The sequence below is a fragment of the Uloborus diversus genome, chromosome 1 (assembly GCF_026930045.1).
Source record: "Uloborus diversus isolate 005 chromosome 1, Udiv.v.3.1, whole genome shotgun sequence".
NCBI lineage: Eukaryota > Metazoa > Arthropoda > Arachnida > Araneae > Uloboridae > Uloborus > Uloborus diversus.
In genome coordinates this window covers 93,521,173-93,545,712 of record NC_072731.1, presented here as the reverse complement: position 1 = coordinate 93,545,712, position 24,540 = coordinate 93,521,173, and the positions used below count along the sequence as shown (strand labels likewise).

The window sequence follows — 24,540 nt, the reverse complement described above, 5'->3', positions numbered from 1 at the left end:
AAATAAATAATAATTATAAAATTTTAAAATTTATCATTCAGAGTTAGTGTTGAGACTGTGGAGGTTCATTAAAACTTTTGAGCTTTAGGCGTCTAAATTCAACTATAAATCTGTCCAGTTTTTTTTCCTTGCTATGTTCTTTTAAATCATTTTTCTCCCCCCCCCCCCACTTTTTTCTTTTTTTTAAACAATAATTTGTATTATTTTATTTTGTTTTAATTGATTATTATCTAGATAAAATAAAAATTCCATTATTAGGATAGAATTTATAAATAAATGTTTTATGAAATCCCTGCTTTGTGTTAACAATAGGTTTTACCAAATACATATATGTCATTTTAAGTAAATTGTTTTCTTGTTTGTGTGATGTATTGCAATCTAATTTTAAGAGTTTTTTTTTAATACCTAGCCAACAGAGGATTTTCAATTGGCATTGGAGATGTCACCCCGGGAGCTGGTTTGCTGAGGGAAAAAGAAAAACTTCTTCGCAATGGGTAAGTGGAAAGTTAAATGCCACACCTTCAAAACAGAACTATTTTTCTGCTAGCATGCAAAGCGTTTTTTTTTTTTTTTTTTTTTTTTTTTTTGTCGCACAGAAATAAATAAATAAGAAGTGAAAGTTGTATTAGTATCAATATCATGCATCTAGCACTCATGAGAAAATTGCCTTTTCTTTTGAAGATGCAGCATATTGTATGTTTTTGACTTTAGTACTATTAATGAAATGAAATGTTTATGGCTCTAAAACTTCTTAAATTGCATTTTCCTGAGGAAATGAAAGGAAATGTATTTCGTTCAGTTCTTAGGTTAGCTTAGCCCAACAAATTTTTTGCGATCCATCTTTTGCATAGGTGTCATAAATTTAGTTATATATTTTCTGATGGACGTTCTCATGCTTTTACACACAGGGGCGGACTGGCTGACTTTCGCCCAGTCCACAAAAAAAATATTTTGGCCCGCCACTGTAAATTAAAAAAGTTAAATGAACGGTGTAAGATCTCAATTCTTCCAAGGTCGAGCAAGGACATTAAACTACCAATAGTTCCTATCTTAAGAGTTTTAAAATCAAATTTAAAGTTCTAAAAAAAGAAAATTGTGAAACATAAAATGCAGGTAACTCTGACACAATTTTTATGTGCCTTGAAAGAAGGATTCTTACAGTTACAGGTCTTAAAAGCACATTTTTTACTATACTGCTTTTTTACTATACTGACAACATAGGAAGGCTTTTTTAGTATACTGACAACATAGGAAGGACGCAAGGAAAGGGAGGGATCAGGTAAATACCCCTGGAAAATTTTCGAAATTGGTTGATCTATTCTATTATATCGGCTTTAGGAGAAAAGAATCAGGAGAAAGGGTTCTAGTTCCCTTCCAAGCGTTATTTTCAAAATTGGTGTCAAAAACCACAATTTTACAATTTTCGGTAACGGTAGAAGAGAGGGAAAAGAAGGGTTTACCCCACGATATTTTGTTTTCTTTCTTTCCCTTTTTTTTTGTTTTTTCAAAATTGAAGTCCATTTTAGTCTATCTTTGTTTAAAATAGAATGTCGGAAGCTCTTTCAGAAATTCACCGAAATGTGAAATTTAAAAAATGCAATTCTTAGGCTATCCTTACATGCTTGCCAACTCTACTGTTTTTAATGGGAGACTCTTCTTAACTCAAGAAACGTCCCATTGCTCCACCCCCTTGAGGGAATTCATGCCAAAAACCAATGGGCACAAGTTCACCTATGTGTACCAAATTTTGTTCCATTTCATATGGTAGTTTTTGCTGTAGAGCGGCCACGATAAACTGGTCACACATGATTGGTCATACCTACGTGACATGGACACACATACACACAGACAGACAGACATTTTCTAAAAATGGTCAAAATGGACTTAGCACACCTCAAAACGTTTGAATCCGTCAAAATTCGAAAATTTGCACGAATCCAATACTTTCTTCTCTATATTAGATATAGAAGAAAGTAAAAAATCCCTATTCATTTGGGTTGTCATTCTGTCTCAATTACTGAAACTAGTATAAAAAATGATGAAATAAATATCGAATTTCTCCAGATATTCTAAATGTGAAGAGTACATACAGAGCCTGGCAAAAGGAGCACTTGAGACTTTGCCTGGATGCAATGAAGAAGAAACATTGGAGGTATTTTAACCTTTGTATATCTTGCTCTAAATTACAGATGATGATAAATTGTAAAAATTCATATTTATAAAGTATTTGTAGTTTCAAATTTTGTAACAATAAGAATTTCTACAGATCCTTTAAAAAACTTAATTTCTGCATGCTTGTTACAAAAATCTCTTTTGTTTTTCATTATTTTTATTATTATATTTTTCTGTAAGTCCTTCAGGGAAAAAAATAATTTGTATTTTTCTTCTTTTTTTTTGCAATAATATCTCTCTCTTTCTCTTATTTTTCAAACTGATTGTTTATTTCTGTCGCTGAAATTTAAAATTTCAGTTAATTGCTAAGGGAAACTACTTATTTGTCAATGTTTTGAATCAATTAAAGTTTTTTTCTTCCAAAATTGATGCTTATTAAATATTTACATATATTCTTAAAAATGTATGTTTTCTTACCTCTATTTCCCCCCGTTTTCTATTTGCTAAGAATAATGAAACTCATTCAGTTATTATAAATTTATCAGGATTGTAAATTTTCCAGGGTTAAGTGTTCGTTACTGATAAAAAACAAGTTTAAATCCAGGAAATGTAATAGAAATTGTTTTGCATACGAGAAATACTGAAACTTTGCTGGATTTTTTTATTGCTGTGTTGGAATTTTTTGAAAAGAATGATTAAAACTCATGCTTGTGATGTGGATTAAAAAACAAAAAAATATTCTGTAATCCATGATAACTAATCTATGATCAGCATTTTTTTTTCTTCAAATAGAGATATTTTTAGCTAACTAATAAAACTGTATTGTAATTAATCATGAATAGTTTTTTTTTAAATGTAACTATATATAATTATTATTCTGTTACTATATTAGAGGTAAACTAACAATCAATTCTGTCTATAAAACCAGAAAGTATTGGTTTTTTCATTGTTTTGTTTTAAGTTGAATTTTTAAGCTAAATACAGTCAATTCATGATAACTCGAATCTAAAAGGACCGAGGAAAAACTTCGACCTATCGGAAGTTCGACTTACCGCTAGTTTTGGTTTTTCGAAAAACCTTTGAATGTTTCATTTAATATGTACATATGACAGACAAAGTTACAGAATTAAAAAAATTTTTAAGCACAATATGCACATGAAATACACCGCCAGCTCAATCATTTCCAGTCGAGGACTGCAGTTTTGTGCTTATTAGCACTCATCAGCCCGGCATAGGAAAGTAACTGAGCTGGAAATGGAAAACCTCTTAAGGAAGCCAAGAGTGCTAAACAAACTGGTAGCTTATACAGAATTAGCACTGACCAGATGAGTGACCGAAGCAATGGTTCGGTTCAACTCGAATTTTGAAGGCAAGGCAGGTATATTCAGTAAGTTACCGTGTATTTCACGTATTTCTGCCTTAGCCCTGGCTATTGGGCGGTAACTTACTGAATATACCTGCCTTGCCTTCAAAATTCGAGTTGAACTGAACCATTGCTTCGGTCACTCGTCTGGTCAGTGCTAATTCTGTATAAGCTACCAGTTTGTTTGGCACTCTTGGCTTCCTTAAGAGGTTTTCCATTTCCAGCTCAGTCACTTTCCTATGCCGGGCTGATGAGTACTAATAAGCATGAAACTGCAGTCCTCGGCTGGGAATGACTGAGCTGGCGGTGTATTTCATGTATTTCTGCCTTAGCCCTGGCTATTGGGCGGTAACTTCCTGAATACAATATGCACAGTTTAATCAAAAATATTGAGAGAAAAAAAAATCAAAAGCATGGTTTTGATTTTGATACTGCTGGAATCACTTGAATCGAGCTGATTCTACTTCAGGAAAGGTGCACATCTTCATTCGTTTCAAATTCAGATTCATGGATTCTACTGCTTTAGAAGTTTCTATTTTTCTTTTGATATCTTTGACAGAGTACTTGCTTAGACATCTTTAATAGTAAAGAAAACTCACTCTGTCTCTCAGGAACTTACCAGCAAATAATTGAACTAAAGAATGAAGGGGAACACATCTTAACTTAGGTCAGCCTTTGAATAAAGGTACAATCAATTGACTTGACAACTTGACAGCAAATTCGTAGTCCAGCAACGTGTAAACCGTACAGTACAACAAAAGAAAAAAGCTTACTCATTTCCCCCATATGTAACTCCTTTATCCCACATTGGCTCAACAGGGGCTCTTCTTGCTTTAAGGTGAATTAATTTTTCTCTTACAGTCATTTGTTTTTCTTTTTTTTTCGTTCTTTGGAAGTAAATTTTGAGTCATCTTGGAAAAAACTTCGAGTTAAAAGAAATTAATTTCGAGATATTCAGAATAATTAGCATGAAATTAAAGATAAAGGGGTCCGGACTTTATAAAAACTTCCACTTGTAGTAATATTCGAGATATCGGACTTCGAGTTATCGCGAATTGACTGTAATAACATTTTCTAAATTAAATAAAAATGAATGATGCATATATAAATTTCCTATTTTAGATTTTTATAAAATAAAATAACTATTATTTTAATTCAGACCCATTCAATGTTAATGCATACAGTTGCTGCTTGTAATTGTTCAATTAATGTTGTACCAAGAACCAAAATAAAATATTGAGCAGTCTGGAAAACTTTAAAAGAACGAATGGATGCCCTTAAATTTATAAAATGAACTGTTAATCAAATTCTGCATCAGTTTTCAACTAAAAAGTAGGAACAGGACGAAGAAGCAAAATTTATATTGTAGCATTAAATACAGTCGAACCTCATTATTGCGATCCTTGGCTTTCACGACACTCTGGATGCCACGTCACTTTTTCTAAGTCCCGAACTTATACTAAACAATCTTAATGATAAGTGGTTCTGAATTTTACAACAGTGTTTAATGGTGAAATTCTGGTTAGGATGACACTTTGAGCTGCTTTTACAGGATTGAAGATTTCTATACAATTGAAATATTTTTAGTAAAATAATAAACATCTGGAAAAGGTTATTGTTGGAATTCCTGTCTCTGACAAAAGATAAGAGACACATGTTATTATGGGCGGACCACACATGCCACCTCAAGAATGGTGGGTAACGAGTAAGGTAAGTTCTGAAAGCTACAGATTTCAGGCTTTAAAAAGAAGGACAATCGAGAGGAATGCAAAGCAGGTGGATTTTAATACTGGACTAGGGAAGCAGCAGGAGAAGAAAAAGACCACAGCTTTAGGTGGTCACTGAAAGATTCTCCCATGAGAGAAAAAGAGATAAGAGCTACACAGTAGATTTAAAAAGGAACACGCAACTTTAAAGTGGAGAACAATTGGAAAGCGTTTCTTCCCTCTTGAAAGGTGGGGTTTAGCTGTAAGAATCTAATCAAATTGTGGCTAAAAGAAAAAATTCCTTCTTGGTTTCATTCTTGCTGATAATTACAGGAAACACCTTTTTTTTAAATAATTAACTTTGTGGAAAGTAGGAGTGTTAACGTCATTCAAAAAAGTAAACCCTTATCAGAAAGTATTTAGAATTAATAAAAAGTGAAGTTTTTTCTTTTCTTATAATTTTAGGTTTACCCACCAATAGTTCAAAACTACATAAATTAAATCAAATTAAAAACATGAAAATATTAATTTCTTTATTAAATCTGTAATTTTATTATAAACTTGTGTTTAATTACAAGTTTTAAACTATTCCGGTTATGACATCACTCCGCCTATGACAATATGTTGTGGACAGTCCCAAACGTAACATGATAATGAGGTTTGACTGTATTATGGTTGAAGTAAAAGTACATATTTGGTTTAAAAGTATCAATTTTATCTATAATTTACTCGTTAATTGAAAAATGTTAGCTAGCCGTTCATTTTGCCATGGATTGCCCTTTTTTTGCATTGATATCGGACAATTTTAAAATGTCAGACTGAAAAAAGTAAAAATGTTTGGATTACCAGAGCAGTTGACACCCTGTTGGTACTACTTATTATATTTATCACTTGTTTTTTACATAATTAGTATGTGGCATCTTCCTGACATTTAAAATAAATTGTTTTTTTGTAGAACAAAATTATGTCAGAATTGTCCGCCATCAGAGAGCATGCTGGACAAGTCTGCCACAGAGAGCTGCATAAAACAAATAGCCCTTTAATCATGGCGCAATGTGGATCCAAAGGTTTGTATTATTTAATTTTTTTCTGTTTTATATTTCTATTGAAATAATAGCATAAACTTCATTTATTAATATTGAATGGTTCTGGTGCTAAATTTCAGGATCAAACATTAACATAAGTCAAATGGTGGCCTGTGTAGGACAACAGGCAATAAGTGGACACAGAGTTCCTGATGGCTTCGACCAAAGATCATTGCCGCATTTTAAAAGGAATAGTAAGCTCCCCATTACATTTTTTTTTTAATTTGAAATTTTCCAACTAGCTTAAGTACCAACATTTAAGTTACACAGTGTGACTCTGACATGGAAAAGTTATTAATAATTAAACAACTATAAGCATTATCTACAATTTCCTCATTTTTAACTGTGCCTCTCATATTTTAACAGTCATTGCATTTATTGGCATAAAATTGACTAAGATTTAAAGTATTCTATAATCATCAAAAAAAAAAAAAAATTAAAAAAAAAGGAAATTAATTTGAATTCTGAAATTTTGAATTCAAATTAAGTTTTTCGCAATCACGAACTGAGACAGGACCCTACTCATTGGAGTTATTGTTTCTAGAAACGGCTCCTGTCCCCCCAAGCCTGCCTCTCCTCCTGGGCGGTTATGTGTGCATAGTTGTGTGTGTGCGTAGACCTGTGTGTATGCACGTAGGCGTGTGTGAGAGTGTGTGTGAAGTCGTATGTGTGTATGTGTGTGAACGTGCATGTGTGTAGGACATGGACGCCTCCGACCAGGAGAATCGGATAGCTCAAAACCGGAGCAGTCGCGCCGCGCCGCCAGCAGAGGACGGTGGGCGGTGGTGCTGCATAGGCTTCTGGTCCAAGTTGAAAAAGGCACGGATACCAAAAACGGTCAAATGAGAACAATAAGCAATCGTGATTGCTCAAAATTTAAAATGAGTTATTAAACTGGTTGAAAGTTATCCAACCTGTCATTTATTACATCAGGGAAATGTAATGTAAAAAAAAGAGAAAAGATTGAATAAAAGAGAGAATGACCTTTGAGACAAAAATGCTTAAAAGCTCCCCATTTGTATTTCACTGCATCACAAGATCTCTATCATGTTCTATTGCGTAAAATATTACAACGTTGGACAAGAAATTTCGACTTCTTTAAATCAGCAGTCAAAAGTTGCTTTCAAACAGAAACTTCAGAATGACTGAATTGTACAATAAACTTTGTAATGTTACCAATTGATTTAGAAAAATGAAAAGTAGATGATGGATACTATACCCTTGCCAGCAGAGTGCTACAATGAGTTTTTTGCAGTCTCTTTTGAAATTGATTATACTAAAAAATAGGAAGTGATTCAAACTTATCCCATAAGTTCCTGGATTCACAATTTTCCCTGATGGTTAGTTGCATAGAAATTAATGCTTGTTTGAAAAAATGAATGTATTGTGGCTACAATTTATTTATTGATGATAATTCAAAATACAAGCAACAGTTAACAAAAATTCTAATTGTGAAAATGAACCCTGTACAAGAACCTCAATTGTTGAAATGAAACCTTTTGTGTAAAAATATAAAAATACCATATCTTGATCTTTAACTTATCGTTATATTTAATTTTCCTTATTTTTAAAAAGTTTATTTTAAAAAATTACAGCAATATCTTCCCAATTTTTACCCAAAAGTTAGAAGTTTGACTTATATACAAGTTTTTGATTTTTTCCCGATTTGACCCTAAAAGTAGTGGGGGGTAACTTATTCAAGCTAGTGACTTTGTTGGCATAATTAAAGTTAAGTTTAAAATCCAAAGGTTAAGATATTTAAACTAAGCCAACATTAACTGGCCGTGTAATGTCAAGTTGGAGACAAGCAAAAAACATGTTTCAGAAAAATACATTTATTAAATATGACTAGAATTTTTATAACATCCCCATAAAATAACACCCCCAAAATATCATAACAAAAGTGGTTCCAGTAAATAAAGGAAAAATGTCACCAATCTGTCGATGTAGTCTCTGGCCAGTCCGAAGGATCAACTTGAAGAAACACAAAAGGTCCCCCGGATCACACTTCAGGAACGTCCGTAATGGAAAGGCAACATTAGACAGTTCGTAGATCGGTGAACATCTCAGATAGACACATAGGAACTCACTTCCCTGGCAATATTAATTGGCCGGACACAACACAAGTGTTTCTTCACCTGGACTCATACTAATTCCAGGACTTGGAAGATTTAGATTCACACACCACAAAAAACCCCGCTAGCATCGCAGGGAAAAACCCCCCCACATGTGAGCCGGACTAGGCTTCACGATCAAAAACAACAACTGGGGATCGTTGAGAGAAGAGAGACTGCCCCGAGTGCTGCCACTCGCCTCAATATATATGTTTTATCAGCCAATAAGATTCCATGCCTCGATGACGTCACCACACTAACTTCTACTTCCACCATCACTCATTTGTTTATTCCACTGCCGCGAATATTCGTACTCCTCTCCATAGCACGTGCGGTCAACAAGTGGAATTAATTCGAATCAATTAGGTGACAACTCAACTTTTTCTGAATGGACACATCGAGACATGCAATCTTCAATGGTTTCAGTAAACAGTCGTCATTAATTATGGCGTGGGGGAATTGTCGATTGAAGTGTTAGCACCAACTAGTTGACAAGTTCTACTTTTACCAGACTGGGCTTAAAGTAGGTACATTTAACTTTAAATTATTTTCTTTAAATTATCGGCTGTGGACCGAGAAAAAAAATAAAATAATATTTTATGCCAACAAATTCCCCCCTTCTTGGTCACACAGCACGATACACTTCAAAACGACATGAAAACTGACATATTTCAAACAACAATTTAAAAAAAAAAATTTTTTTTTTTTTAAACACTTTTGAGAAACATTGAATACTTTACACATTTGAATATTAAACTTTTACATTTTCATAATTACCAAAAATGAGTTTGCACATTTTTTTCAATGTACCCCGAGTCAGAGGCTTGGTAAACGTATCCGCAGGATTTTCTGCGCTTTTCACATATTTTAATTCAAATTTATTCTCCTCTACTAAGTTTCTCAAAAAATGATACCTGACATCAATATGCTTTGTTCTGGAATTTTCTATAGGGGAATTTGAAAATTCAATTGCAGCTATATTGTCACAATTAATTACAGACCCGTTAAATTTATATCCAGCTATTTCAAAATGTGATGTTTCTTCTAAAATTCTTTTTAACCACACCACCTCTTTTGCTGCTTCTGTCAAAGAGATATACTCAGCTTCCATTGTGGACAATGAAACACACTTTTGTTTAAATGTTCGCCAGATAATAGGTACTTTGTCAATGTAAATAATAATTCCCCCCATCGAAATCCTATCGTCCCTATTAGCAGCATAGTCTGAGTCAGAAAAACCATTGATTTTAATTTCATTTATTGCAGATAGACTTAATTTATAATAATTTGTATATTTTAAATAACCTAAAAGTCTTAATAAACACTGCCAATGTTTTTTACCCAGATTTGCTTGAAATTGAGATAATAGATTAACTGAATAGGCAATATCCGGTCTAGTTTTCCCTGCTATATAGGACAAACATCCCAATAAATTGCGATAAGGTACTTTCTCCATTTCTTTTATTTCTTGGTCCGTTTTTGGACAATCACCTCAAGACAAAATTGTACCCTTCGCTATTTTGAGGGTCGAGTATGGGTATTGATACTTTTCAAAATTTTCACAAACTGTCTTAATATAAGAATTTTGGTGTATAAAAATTCCCCCATTTATTTCTTCAAACTCTACCCCCAATAATTTTTTAGTTCTCCCTAATTCTTTAATATCGTAATATTTTGATAAATCATGAATTGTTTCCTGAATTATGATTTCATTTTTTCCAAAAATTATTATATCATCTACATACATCAATAAAAACACATCTCTTGTATAAACACAGTTACTACATTTAAATTTCATAAAATTTAGACCTTGGAGAACCCTATCAATTTCCAGATACCAATTTCTCCCCGATTGATGGAGATCATATAGCGATTTCTTTAGACGGCATACCCAGTCTTCTTTTCCCGGGATTACAAAACCCTGTGGTTTTCGCATATAGATTTCTTCATGCAAATCAGCATAAAGATATGCGTTTTTTACGTCTAATTGGAAATGGCTCCAACCCAGGAATATCACCAGAATTGAGAAAAACATTCTGATCAGGGAGAAATTGATAACTGGGGAGAAAACCTGAGAATATGATTCTCCTGCCACCTGTCTATTTCCCATCGCAACCAATCTGCTTTTAAACCTGGCAATTTCCCCTTTAGCATTCCTCTTCAAGTCATAGACCCACTTATTACCAAGTACTGGTTTACCAACTGGCTGGGGAACTAACTGCCACACACCCCTTTCTTGAATCACTTTCATTTCTTCTGACATGGCTTCTTGCCAATGTTTTACTTCTGGGGTTTTCAAGCATTGATTATAGTTTTGGGGAATTAGCACTTCTGACAAATTTGGCTCTGGCTCGGGTTCCATTTGTTCATTAGGGGAATTAAAAATATCAAACAAAGGATTATAAGGTACATTTTTACTTTTGAAATCAAATAGTTCAGGATTGTAAACAATGTTATTCTTCTTACAATATTTTTCTACATCATTGGGTGACCTCAACCTTGTTTTATTTCCCTTTTCATAGTAGTAGATATCAGTACGGTCCCCTGTCTTTCTTTTTACTGCATCCCTTACCCATTCAATTTCCTCACAAGGGGTGGGAGCCTTTATTTCATCTATCTCTTTATCTAAGAGAACTTCACTCATAGGTTTATTAAAAGAATAATCATCATCATTGTCTACATTCCCATTCAAGTTTGATTTCCCCCAAATTAAATTTTCCCTGAAGTCCACATTGATAGTTTCAAAATTTTCTTTAGCTCTGGGTCCCAAATTCTGTACCCTTTTGCTTGGGTTGCGTAGCCCACCATTATGCCCTTCTTACTTCTTGAGTCAAATTTCTTTAGATTTTGTTTTGGCATGCCTCTGTAGGCAATACATCCAAACCTCCAGAAATGCCTTACTGAAGGCTTGTTTCCCCAGAACAGCTCAAATGGGGTTTTCCCCCTTTCTTTTAGAACTGTTCTATTCCTGACATAATTAAAGCATAAGGCGGCTTCCGCCCAAAATTCTTCCTTTAGTCCAGAGTCTTTCAGCATCCCCCTAACCCCATTCATCAAGGTCAAAATGTACCTTTCTACTACTCCGTTCTGTTCGGGAGTATAAGGGTTGGTTCTCTCTATGCTGATGCCTTCTTTAATTAAGTGGGTCTCAAAATTAGAATTTGTAAATTCCCCCCCATTATCAGACCTTATGGCCAAAATTTTCTTGTTGAGGGCTCTCTCTACACGCCTCTGGTATCTAAGAAAATATTCAAAAGCTTCATCTTTTGACTTTAGAAAGTAAATAGTGGACTTCCTTGAGAAATCATCAATTATGGAAAAAATATATCTTTTCCCCCCTAGTGACTCCACCGGAAATGGCCCTGCTAGATCCATGAAAAGAAGCTCAAGTTGTCTTCTAGACCTTATCCCTGGAGTGGGCTTAGATGAACACCTTCTTTTCTTTGCAATAATACAAGGCTCACAATCTGGCCGGTTTCTACCTTTTATATTAAGTCCTTTGACACAGTTCTTCTTTTCAGTTTCCAAAATACTATCATAATTAATATGGCAAAACCGTTCATGCCACAACTCCAGGTCTAATCCTTTGACCTCGGTTACATTTACATTTGGTGGTGAGTCACTACTTTGATTACTTAAAAATGAGGTGGGTTTTACAAAATACAATTTATCAATTAAAAATGCAGAAAAAAGTTTGATACCATCATTGTTAAAAATACATATTTTACCAGGATACCACCTTAAAGAAAAACCAAGACTGTCTATCCTGGATCCGGAAAGCAAATTTCGTCTAAGTGTTGGAGCATAATAGACCTCATTCAATGTGATGGTTACTAGCTTACCATCTGTTTTAATTTCGAAAACAATTTTCCCTACCCCCTCGACTTGACTATTTACATTGCTCACAGCTACCTCCATTTTTGTATTTTTAACAGGCCTCAATTCACAAAATAGGTCCCTATCTTTACAGAAATGTGCCGTGGCACCTGTATCCAGTAAAAATACTGGTATTTCCTCCTTCAAATTTGTGTTGTTGGCCTGTACTCCTGATACTTTACTGATGGTGCAAAACATTCCAGCCTTAGGGGTATTACCTTGTTTGAAAAAATTACGATTACCTTTATTTTGATTATTTGGTTTTCTGCTCCAACACCGAGTCGAAATATGCCCCTTTTTGCCACATGTGAAGCACACTCTCGTTTCAAATTTATTTACATTTTCAACTTTCCGCCCAGTCTGGGGTTTATTTTGAACAGAAAAAGCATTAACACCTAAACTACTATTTCCAAATTTTTCATTTCATAAAAATTTTAATCTCCCCTCTTCTGCCAAAAGTTTATTCAAAACATTTGAAAAATTAAATTTATTTTCATCCCATCTATAAATATTTTGTACTATTTCCCTGAAATTTTGATCTAAACTACGTATTAGTTGAAATCCTTTTAATTTCTCATCCATTTTATAGCCATTCTCCTCCAACTGTCGGAGCAAACACTTCAATCGAGCCGCGAACATTCCAATAGTTTCTTTTTCATTAATTCTACTAGAAAAAAACTCCTCCCACAATCCGGCAACACGGGCTAAAGACGGAGGTTCAAAATTCAATTTCAATGACGTCCATACAGCATATGGATCGTCTAAATCATCAATCAGTTGTTTTAACTCATCCTCTATGTTGAGGTAAATAATCGCCACTGCTTGGCCCCTCCATTTCTTTATTTCTGCCGAAATACCTGCTTCTAATTTTGTTTGGGTTAATTCCCATAAATCTCTTTCTATCAGTACCATTTTCATATTTTTCGACCATGTTGCCCAATTGCAGGAGTTAAGTTTTTTAATGTTTCGATAGTCCCGTTCCATTATTCTGAAAACTTTTGCAAATTTGTCTCCAACTAAAAAGACATTCGACCGAGCTCTGCTACCACTTTGTTGGCATAATTAAAGTTAAGTTTAAAATCCAAAGGTTAAGATATTTAAACTAAGCCAACATTAACTGGCCGTGTAATGTCAAGTTGGAGACAAGCAAAAAACATGTTTCAGAAAAATACATTTATTAAATATGACTAGAATTTTTATAACATCCCCATAAAATAACACCCCCAAAATATCATAACAAAAGTGGTTCCAGTAAATAAAGGAAAAATGTCACCAATCTGTCGATGTAGTCGCTGGCCAGTCCGAAGGATCAACTTGAAGAAACACAAAAGGTCCCCCGGATCACACTTCAGGAACGTCCGTAATGGAAAGGCAACATTAGACAGTTCGTAGATCGGTGAACATCTCAGGTAGACACATAGGAACTCACTTCCCCGGCAATATTAATTGGCCGGACACAACACAAGTGTTTCTTCACCTGGACTCATACTAATTCCAGGACTTGGAAGATTTAGATTCACACACCACAAAAAAACCCCGCTAGCATCGTGGGGAACCCCCCCCCCCCCCCACGTGAGCCGGACTAGGCTTCACGATCAAAAACAACTGGGGATCGTTGAGAGAAGAGAGACTGCCCCGAGTGCTGCCACTCGCCTCAATATATATGTTTTATCAGCCAATAAGATTCCATGCCTCGATGACGTCACCACACTAACTTCTACTTCCACCATCACTCATTTGTTTATTCCACTGCCGCGAATATTCGTACTCCTCTCCATAGCACGTGCGGTCAACAAGTGGAATTAATTCGAATCAATTAGGTGACAACTCAACTTTTTCTGAATGGACACATCGAGACATGCAATCTTCAATGGTTTCAGTAAACAGTCGTCATTAATTATGGCGTGGGAGAATTGTCGATTGAAGTGTTAGCACCAACTAGTTTACAAGTTCTACTTTTACCAGACTGGGCTTAAAGTAGGTACATTTAACTTTAAATTATTTTCTTTAAATTATCGGCTGTGGACCGAGAAAAAAAAATAAAATAATATTTTATGCCAACAGACTTATGTGCATTGTGCAAGTATATACGAGGGGGGACCCAAAAGAAACCAGACTAATGGTGCAATGACAATCCTAGATGTACTAGAGTGTTCTCCAGCTAGATGACTTAAGTAGAGACCTTCACAAACCAGCTGTGCAAGTGGCGTCAGTTTAGTTGATAACGTTTGATTGTAATGCTGGTTTTCTCAGGTGTTGTTGCTTACTGCCTGCGAACTCATTATGGCAGATTTCAAGGAAGAAACTGTAAGCTTGAAATTTTGCTTCCTGCTTGAAAAGTCGGCTAGGGAATAGCTTACCAAATGCTTCAACATGCTTTCAACAACGATGCTATAAGCTGTACACAAGTTTTCGAGTGGTTTGGGCGCGTTAAACATGGTAGCACGAATGTTTAAGATTATGCTCGCTCTGAGCGCCCTTCAACATCTCAAAATGATGAAAACATTGAAAAAATCCGCCAAAAAATGAATGAGAGCAGTCATTTTACGACTGACGAAACTTTAGAAGAAACAAGAGTGAGTTCGATCTCGTGCGGGCGATCAGAAGAATGGTTCCTTCACCATGATAACGCTCCCGTACACACAGCATTCACTATTAACCGCTACATGGCCTCTCAGGGGTGGCCAGTCGTCCAACGACCCCCGTATTCGGCAGACCTAGCCCCCTGTGATCTTTTTCTGTCTCCGAGGATGAAAAAAAATCTGAAAGTGAAGCGTTTTGAGGATGTGGAGGCTATAAAAACTGCTTCGCAACGGGCTCTGGATGAAGGTCAAAGATAAAGAGTTCCAGGGGAGCTTCTAACAGTGGAAAAAAAGAATTAACAAGTGTATTGCATCTAAGGGGGAATACTTTGAAGGAGACTAAAAAAATTTTGTGAATAAACTAATAAATAAATATTTTAGAACAAAAATTTGGTTACTTTTGGGTCCCCCCTCGTATGGTAGTTGAATCTATATTTGTTTGTTAGAAAATAGTTGAAACTGACTGGCTACAATTGGTGATATATATGACTTTTAGTCTCCAAGTGTTGAAGGGTACTATTTTAGTATAAAACCTTAACTAGAGCAGTCATAAACTAAGAGGAGAAACTCTTTTAGGGAAAGAAGGTTTTTGATTTTTTAATCTACTAAAGCAACTTTTTCTGTTGCTTTCATGTTCTGTTGAGTAAAAAGTCACTCCGAAAAATAGTTAGCCAATAAAGAAATCAACTTTTTTCTTTTGCTCACATTTAAGCTGCAACTTTTCGTGAAAAGCAAGCAAATTAGCCAAACAACAAATAAGTAAGCAAACAAATTAGCCAAACAACAAATAAGTATGAAACAATTGCTTCATCAGTATTGGTTCTACTGTCTTTGGTTTGTCATCATGAAGGAAAACACTGTAGAAATAAGCTTGGAACTGTTAAAATTCTTTTTTATGTCTAATAATTTTCATTAGAGCCATGTTGGGATATCCCTGAAAGAAGCAGATTGTAGTAGTTAATGTGCAAAATGTATGGAATTTCAGAAGCTTCTGCATAAAAAATTCATTTTATTGATCTTTAATTATTTTATCTAGGTAAGACTCCAGAAGCTAAAGGTTTTGTACAAAATAGTTTTTACTCTGGTTTGACTCCTACAGAATTTATTTTCCATACTATGGCTGGTCGTGAGGGTAGGTATGACTCTACCATCATTTACTTGATATGTATATACTTTACACTCTTCAAACTGTATTGAGCTTTACTTTATTTAACAGGTTTGGTTGATACTGCTGTAAAAACTGCTGAAACCGGTTATATGCAAAGGCGATTAATCAAAGTATGTTTTAAAACTATTCATTTAAGTTTTGTGTTGCAGAAAACAAAATTTATTCTTTTATTTTTAATCATCTTTTTACTATATTCTGGTTTTAAAGAGTACAAAAAAAAAGTATTCTGTTCATGAAAATTCTTTGAATTTGATGGTTGTTCATGTGTTTGTGATTTTTGAGCACTACTTGACTCATGCGCATTTAGAATTTGACTGACTGAATAGATGCCTTTTTTTACTCCTCTGAATTCTATAACCCAGAAAGTAATGCTATGAATGAAGCAAAGTTCAGCATACTGGTTTTGGTATTGAATTTTTGCCACCAGATACTCCAACATGGTGACATGATCAAAAGTTTTTAAAGCTATATATGACTGCATTTTCTTAATGTGAGGATGAAACAAAATGTTTTATACAGATAAACCTTAATAAAAACTGCTAATTATATTCTAGTGCAAATTTCCCAAAGGGGTGGCACCTTTCCTTAATATAAAGATTCAGGGTATGTAAGAAAGATATTGTACGTTTTGCAATGGGACTCTAACCAACCCCTCCAAAACAAATTTGAAAGATTCAATTTAATTCTTCTTAGGATTTAAAATATTGGCAATGATGAAATTCAAGTAAATAATTTTTGTTTCAAACATAAAATGACCAAGTAGGAAATAAATTTTTGTTTCTGAGTTCAATTAGTTTTTGAAGAATTGCTTTAATGCTTTAGGATATTTGGTTTAATGCATTAAAGCATGGTATTCTGCTTCCGAAAACTCTGTGTCATTGTAATTTATTTAACAGAATGTGTTTGACCTCCCAAGCTTTTGAAATTAAATCCATTTATTATCAAAACAGTTACTGCTATGTGGGTAATTTCACATCACTTGAAAGTGTTTCACTTTCTGTGAGCCAAAATTTCTGAAATGTCTCCCATGAAAGGGCTTTGAGTAGTAGGGTTTAGAATGAAATATTTGATCAATCTTTTACATTGTTATGTGGTAAATTGAATCACATAAAAGGTCTTAGCATTAAAAACTTTAAAACTATATTTAAATAAACATATTTTAAAAAGATGTGGCGAAACTTCTTCTAGTAATTTTATTAATCCAAAGTGACCAGTCTTAATACTTTAATAATACAGCATAGATGCATTATTAATTGTCATTTTTCTGTAGCTATTTGGAAAGCTTTTTTCTCAGGAAAAGCGCTAAGAAGATTGTTTTTTTTTAAGCTGCAGAATGTTATTTATTTCTTTTTATCTGTTTAGTTGCCTCGTGATCATAGCTGTTTTCTTACTCTTCATGATTGTTTCTAAAACATTCCCTGTTTCTCGTTTCTTTCAGTCTCTAGAAGATTTGTGTCTACATTATGATTTGAGCGTACGCAATTCTGTGGGAGAAGTTGTGCAATTTGTCTATGGTGGGGATGGATTGGATCCCTGTTCCATGGAAGGAGTCAATAAGTTCCAAGCAGTCAAAAGAAGGACTAATGAGTATTGTATGAAAAAGGATGATGACGATCCTGACGATCCAGTTCTTTTTGAGAGAGCTTTGCACCATATTCAAGTTAGTTTTTGGCTGGTAGAAGCCATTCAATTTTGTAAAAGATTACCTTACTTTTGTCAGGGAAAAAAACTGCATTAAGGCACAAATTTATGTTTAAAATTACCCATTCATATTTTTACCCTGAGAATTTAATAAAAATAGCAAAAGGAAATTTAAAAAAACTGCTTTTTCTTTCTAATGGAGCTGCTTTAAGCACATTAGCCTTTTTTTGAGACTTTGTGCGATCCACCAGTATGGCATCCAGTTTTTCATGTGCCATCATTAAGCCACAAATGTCAATTGCTGAGATAAGTTTGATGCCCAGTTTCTTCCGGATGGGGGCACCTGGGCTCTTTTTGGTGCAAAACTACACTAGGGATTCTATTTTGCCGAGGACATTCAAAGCCTGTTTGGAAAACCAACTAAATTTCACATTTAGTGGACTTTGCAAATGTGTCTTGGATAAACAATTTAAGAAACATATTTAGGTAAATCATTACCATTTATGTAGCAACAATTTGCAACTGGTTAAGAAAATTTAAAGTTCTAAAATGCGTTTTGAATCCCAGAAAAATTTTATCCATCAACTTGAAAAAACATTGCAGTAACATTTGAAAAACAAACATTAAAACGTATACCATCCGTATGCACATCACCAGGTTTGCCTGTCCGATCTCGTCTTCTTTTCTCCTTGATATCCCGCACCAGAGCCATATTTTAAACAGGAACATGGAAGGCCCTGCCAGTCATACTGGAAACATCAACTAGTAGGCATCATCACAAGATTTAGAAGAACTGTCATTGACAACGGAAGATTGGCCATCCATCACCAACGAACAGCCAAGTAAGAATCAGAACACAGAGGATGACAGGAGCAAAGCGCCCAGAGGCCAAGGGCGAAGAGCTAAAAGTCTAAGAGATCAATCAACTGCTGTCCATCACTTAAAAAGCACATTTCTGACATTCCAGTTCACTTACATACTCTTGTGGAATCATCCATTGTAATTCTTGGAAACAACTCAGTTTCTATTTGGCAACTCTTATGCTTAGTGAAAATTTCATTCTTTACCTGATAACCGTCCAGTGATGTTTACATTCTAACCACGTTTTTCGCGAATCCGGAAAGCATTAAGATGTTGCATATATTTAGTGTTGCATTGAGATATGGATAATCTCTGTGCATAAAATAGATTAGTATCATTAATATAAATCCCTTAGCACCAGAACAAATAGAAAATAAATTTAAAATGTTTACTTTTTTTGACAAAGCCAATCAAATACGAAATAGATCTTTTAAAAGCCCCATAATCATATAACATTGATGCTAACGATTATCTGTATCTTGAAAATCCATCAACAGGCCAATGTGGGTTAGAACCCAATGCTGAAGGCCAATGCCTTACCCCCGGTGCCACCCAGGCGAAAATTTTAAAAACTATTATCCTAATAATTTGTAAAATGGCAATTTATGGATTGAAAACATTGGTTGATTCAAATGCATTCAAGAAATGAATTATATCACTACTGCAGTAATCAAATCAAAACAAGCTGTTAAACAGGCTTCAAAGTTGCATTAAAATGTTTTTTTTTTAAATCTTACAAATAAAGAAATTAAACCATTAAAATTAAAATAATCCACTAAGTAAACCATTAAATAACAGCAACATTTCCACTAATTGAAAAATATTCCGCCAACCAAATCAAATTAAATAATATTAAAACCCCCATCAAAATCCAAAATAGTATGCCAAATAAATGTATTAAGGCATTAAAAGGTCTGTTAATACTATGTAAAATAATTTGCTAATTAAGTTAGTTTAGCTATTAAAGGATCTATTAAATCCACCAAATGAATATATTAACCGGTTAAAATAACATCAAAAGTTCCATTGAGATGCAAAATTAAAGCAAAAGAAGCAAACATGTCAGCAATGTATGTGAACAGTTTTTCTGTGTACATGAACAATGTTTTTCTGTTTCCGCTAAGATAGAAAACAAGTAGCCAATCACCAATGTCCCCCATTCTATGCTTTCACAGAAGATTTAAAGCAGCTCCACTTCTCTGATGACACTATCACCCGAAAAGAAATTTTTTTTTTTGTTATAGCTCATCAATTGCTTTATCAAATGATGCTCTTTCAGGCTAAGTATCCTTTTTCTGATGAGAAACCTCTGGAAGATATTGAACTCATTACACTGAGTAAGGAAATAATTGACAATGAGATGGAAGATTCTCATTCTAACTACAAAAGACAGCTTAGGTAGGCTTCTTTTTTTGTGCTTCATTGTATGATGAGTACACTAGTGTGGTTCAAAAATACACGTAAAAAAGTTTCTCCTAGATAACAGGACACCTCTCAATATTTTTAGACTTGTGGATTGTATTCTACTGGAAGAATTTCAGCTTTCTATTTCAACTGAAAGAGGGGCGCTCAACCCCCATCCCTAAACATCATAAGTATGGGGAGGGGTGTTAAAAAAATACATTGCACTGAAAAAACAATGCTACATATGATAATATACACAAGTAATATTCATATACATTGCTATACATTGCAAAAAATGCAATTATATACAAAAAAAACAGCTGTTTAAATTAAATGTTTCTAAATTTTTGACATTTTCTATGCTACGGCTAATGTTAAATTAAGGGGTCATTGAACATTTTCTTTAAGTTTGAGTAAGAAGCTAAAACTTTTACAGCATAATACTATTAGTAAGTCTAAAAAAATAGGGGGTGTTCTGAACTCTAGCTGAAAAAAAAAAATGCACCAGCCTAGAGTACACTGTGTTAAAAAACTAACTTAATGCTTTTGAATTTTTTCATGTTTTAGGAAATTCTGCATGGAACAGAGTGAAAGAATAAGGGATGCAAGGTTGCGATACAAAATTGATTCACTGGAAAAAGTTCCACCTGGTATGTATTTCTTTTTTTCCCTTTCAGTTTATATTCAAAATTCAGTTATGAGTAATCTGAATAATTGAGAGTGTAAGTAATAATCCTCTATTTTTGTCTAAGATTTTTTTATGAAATCATTTTGTCTTCAAAAATTCTTTGTTAAACCTTTGATTTATGGATTTATGCATGTTAAACTTTTTATTTACTTGAAGCTTAGAGGTTGATCTTTACTCTGGTATAAATGATTTCCTGCACCTGCTCGATGTTAAAACAATTCTTAATGCTGTACAGCAGCACCTACCAGGGCCACTAGTAATATCTCTTGTCCCAAGACAGAGGAGAGGTTCCTCTACTATTTGTACTGGTTATCTCCAAATATTTAATTTTGCCACTTACATCCCTTTGCTCCTCATTACCTCAAATAAGTAAATATATTTAGTCTAATATCTTTATACTTCAAAAGTTAAGCTGATGGGTGATAAGTGAGGGTAACTTTAAGCTCAAAAGTTACCCTTGCTTGCAAGGCTTTGAACTTAGGTTCAAATATTTAGGGAGGGAGCTCACCTTTCTTACAATCTTATCTGCTGATGTTTCATGATTTTTTAAAATATTGCTATTTCAAGTATTTTGCCTTTTGTTATATTTCTGCAGTCTGATCCATCCCATATCATCCTAGGAAATTGTTCTATAATTATTTAGAAAGTTATAGGTATAATTACCCTGATTCTTGTGTTCAACATAGCTAATGTATAAGTCATAAATGTATGATGTATAAATCATTTAGATACTTAATTTATGGACTTCTTTTCTTTCTTGCTTCTAGTGCTTTATCAGTTAGAAAGAGTGACGAAATCTCAGTTGATTGAATTCTTAAATTTTTGCAAAGAAAAATATATGAAGGCAATGATTGAGCCTGGTAAGAAAAAAAAATCATTACAACTTTTTATTTACTTGTTCATTTGTTTAAAAATGTTAATACTTAAATGAATTGTTAATGAAACAAAAAATAAAAAGTTAAAAGCAGATGCTGATTTTTAATTCATTATTTTCCTGTTTGTAGCTATATAATTCGCCATATGCATTCTCTGTATGTATCATACTTAAATTAAAGATTTATGTTTTCAGGTACTGCCGTAGGCGCAATTTGTGCACAAAGCATCGGTGAACCTGCAACACAAATGACTCTGAAAACTTTCCATTTTGCAGGTGTTGCTTCCATGAGTATCCTTTTAAACTGTTAACGAATTGTATTTAGTGTATATCAATGTATTTTCTTTTTTAAACTATTTTCTTTGATTGCTTCATTTAACTGCATTTTGATAAAACCTGTGGGTCTTTCCACTGACCAGTGAACTATATAGTCCCCACAGTTTTATATAGTAAAACATCAATCATCTGAACCAATTAGGGACTGACATGTTTGTATAATTGATCACTTATGAAGATCCTTGTTTCATACTACCTACTATTTGTACTTGTGTCATACTATCCTACTAAGCACAGAAGTCGAATCTCTGCTTTTTAATAAAATTGGATTAGTGTGACTAGATGGTTCTTTGTAATGTATTTTTCCTAAATGCAATGTTCTGTGATCATTTATAAATGAGAAATATATATTTTTTTAATTCTGAAGAAGTGGTATCTGAACAGAACATATGGAGGCATAAAACTTTAGAAAGCAGCTTCTCAGTTGAGCTAGACTGCATATACCACTTCTGTGATTAGCAACAGCATAATGGCCAACATGAAATTTTCTTCTATATCTTTCTTATGACTCCTGGATCTTATACATTGTTACAACTACTAAGTTATCCAGTCGAGTCCAAAGAGATTGGTATTGCATCAATGTTGTCAAAAATCCAAAAATTGGCTGCCCCCCTTCCCCCAAACCTAAGCTCTCTTCCCAGGGACTTAAAATATATCCATCGAACTACTCCTAACAAAACACTGAAACCAAAATTTCTCGTATATTCCATGCACGTTGCACCCTTCTTTTGATCACTCATTGACTAGACTAACCAGTAAAGCAATTTCTCTTGCAGAGTGGCCAAAATTTTACAGAGATTCTTCCTCTTTGGAAAATCAGTATTTTTACTCATTCAAAAGCTGTTGTTCCTTAACTCCTCAGATATTACTCAGGGTGTTCCTCGAATTGGAGAAATCATTAATGCAACAAAGAACATTAGCACACCTGTTATTACTGCTTTGCTGGATGTTAATGATGATCTGGAGTTTGCCAGGAGAGTGAAAGGGAGAATTGAGAAAACTTTATTAGGCGAGGTAATTTTTAAAATGTTACCCCTTTTTTGGATAAAACATGGGAATTGCTTTTTATAGGCACATTAATTTTAATATTGTCAACCCTGCTTAATCGGGTAATGGATAAACGAATACCCCGCTTATACCAATAAAACCTCTCAGACTGGAATATTTCCTCATAGACCCAATATTGAAGATCCCCACTTAATGGAATAATTTCCCTGGATAAACGAATGATATTGATCAACTTTTGCAAATAATTTGCTGAGAAAATTTTTGTATAAATGAAATAAATTATGTAAGAACAATAATTAACATAAAAATATAAAGTAATATTTTTCGCTGACAACGGAAGAGAGAAACAACATTCATATTTCTTCAAAACATTTCCAATGTACTACGAAATTTCTCTTGTCTTTGCTATCACAAAAAAAAGATAATAAAATTAAAAAACACAAACAAATATCCACATTTTAGACGATAATAAATCGATAAATATGAAATGTAAAACACGGTAGATGAGGAGGAAGAAAAGGGAGTCAGAAATATGTTCCCAAAAGGCATTGAACAAGCAATCAACTAATATAGAATTTTTCAGAAAAGAATAATGAAAAAAGATATCAAAACAGATTTCATAACTCAAGTTGTAAGTTACATTTTATGACTTTCATACGCACCAGTAATATACATACTAATTATTAACTACTTTGCTGTTTAATTAACTTAGTTCAAAATCTTTTTGCCAATAACATTTTATATTTCTTTTATATAGCTATTGATTTATTATTATTACATTTTAAGACAAATGTTGTCAATTTAGAAAGGTAAAGAAAACTTCCCCGCTTAATCAAATACCCCCTTAAACAAATAAAATTTCTTGGAACCAATGATATTCGATTAAGCGGGACCGACAGTACTGTGCATTTAGTGTGTTTTTAAAAAACAGTTCTAAAATAATGTAGCTTGGATTGCCTTATTTTTTATGTTTTCTTGCTAAAACAAGACTTGTTTCTTCCCTAAATTTGCACAAAAAGTATTAAAATTTGTATATACTGAGAAACTATGATGATGTTATTTTAATTAAAAGTTTAAAATGCTCATTCCAATATAAAAAGCAATTGTAACTGAAAAAAATTCTACAAAAGTTCTTCCAATTCGAAAAGAAAAAAAAAAAACATCCAGCGTCCAATCCTGGCATTCATTTTAATTTTGAGGTCTTGAATTTAAATTATGTTTTTCCCAATGTCAAACTGCAATAGGAGCCTTCTCGTTGGGTTTCTTGTTTTTACAAATGGAATTGAATCGAAAAGAAATGTGACGGACGACTTTCTAGATCAGGTTATATGAGGCAAGTCCATAAAAAAAAAAAAAAATAATAATAATGATAATTAGGATGCAGTAATAAAGATATAGATATTATGGCCAATTTGCATTTGTACATTTATCATAAAGATTATATTTACTCTTACGGTATTTTTGTTTCTTATCGATCTTTTATTATGGGAATTAGTAATCTGGAAATTTTGTATTTGAATGAAATTACGCTGTTAAGTTCATCTATATAGATGTTTTTGCTGAAAAAGAAAATTTTACAGCAAAAAAATGTTTTAAAATAAAAACTCTCCATGAGTGAAGCCTTGAATGAACACAGACATTTAGTAACCACGACAATGAAAGTTAGTCTCTCTAAATTAATAAAAACAACGAGATAGACCAGGGTAAAAATCAAAAGGGCCA

At 33.6% G+C, this 24,540-nt stretch overlaps 1 protein-coding gene across 1 annotated transcript in view; it reads left to right on the top strand.

The window, feature by feature from the left end:
* The window catches only part of LOC129231103 (DNA-directed RNA polymerase III subunit RPC1-like), a 135,831-nt gene that overhangs the window by 96,263 nt on the left and 15,028 nt on the right, over positions 1-24,540 (top strand). Inside the window, exons 20-31 of the mRNA XM_054865353.1 lie at positions 410-494; positions 2,065-2,152; positions 6,137-6,248; positions 6,347-6,460; positions 15,875-15,970; positions 16,055-16,116; positions 17,445-17,666; positions 19,788-19,906; positions 20,480-20,562; positions 21,368-21,460; positions 21,670-21,765; positions 22,673-22,824. Of these exons, the coding sequence (XP_054721328.1) occupies positions 410-494; positions 2,065-2,152; positions 6,137-6,248; positions 6,347-6,460; positions 15,875-15,970; positions 16,055-16,116; positions 17,445-17,666; positions 19,788-19,906; positions 20,480-20,562; positions 21,368-21,460; positions 21,670-21,765; positions 22,673-22,824 (1,322 nt within the window). The remainder of the gene's footprint in view (positions 1-409; positions 495-2,064; positions 2,153-6,136; positions 6,249-6,346; positions 6,461-15,874; positions 15,971-16,054; positions 16,117-17,444; positions 17,667-19,787; positions 19,907-20,479; positions 20,563-21,367; positions 21,461-21,669; positions 21,766-22,672; positions 22,825-24,540) is intronic.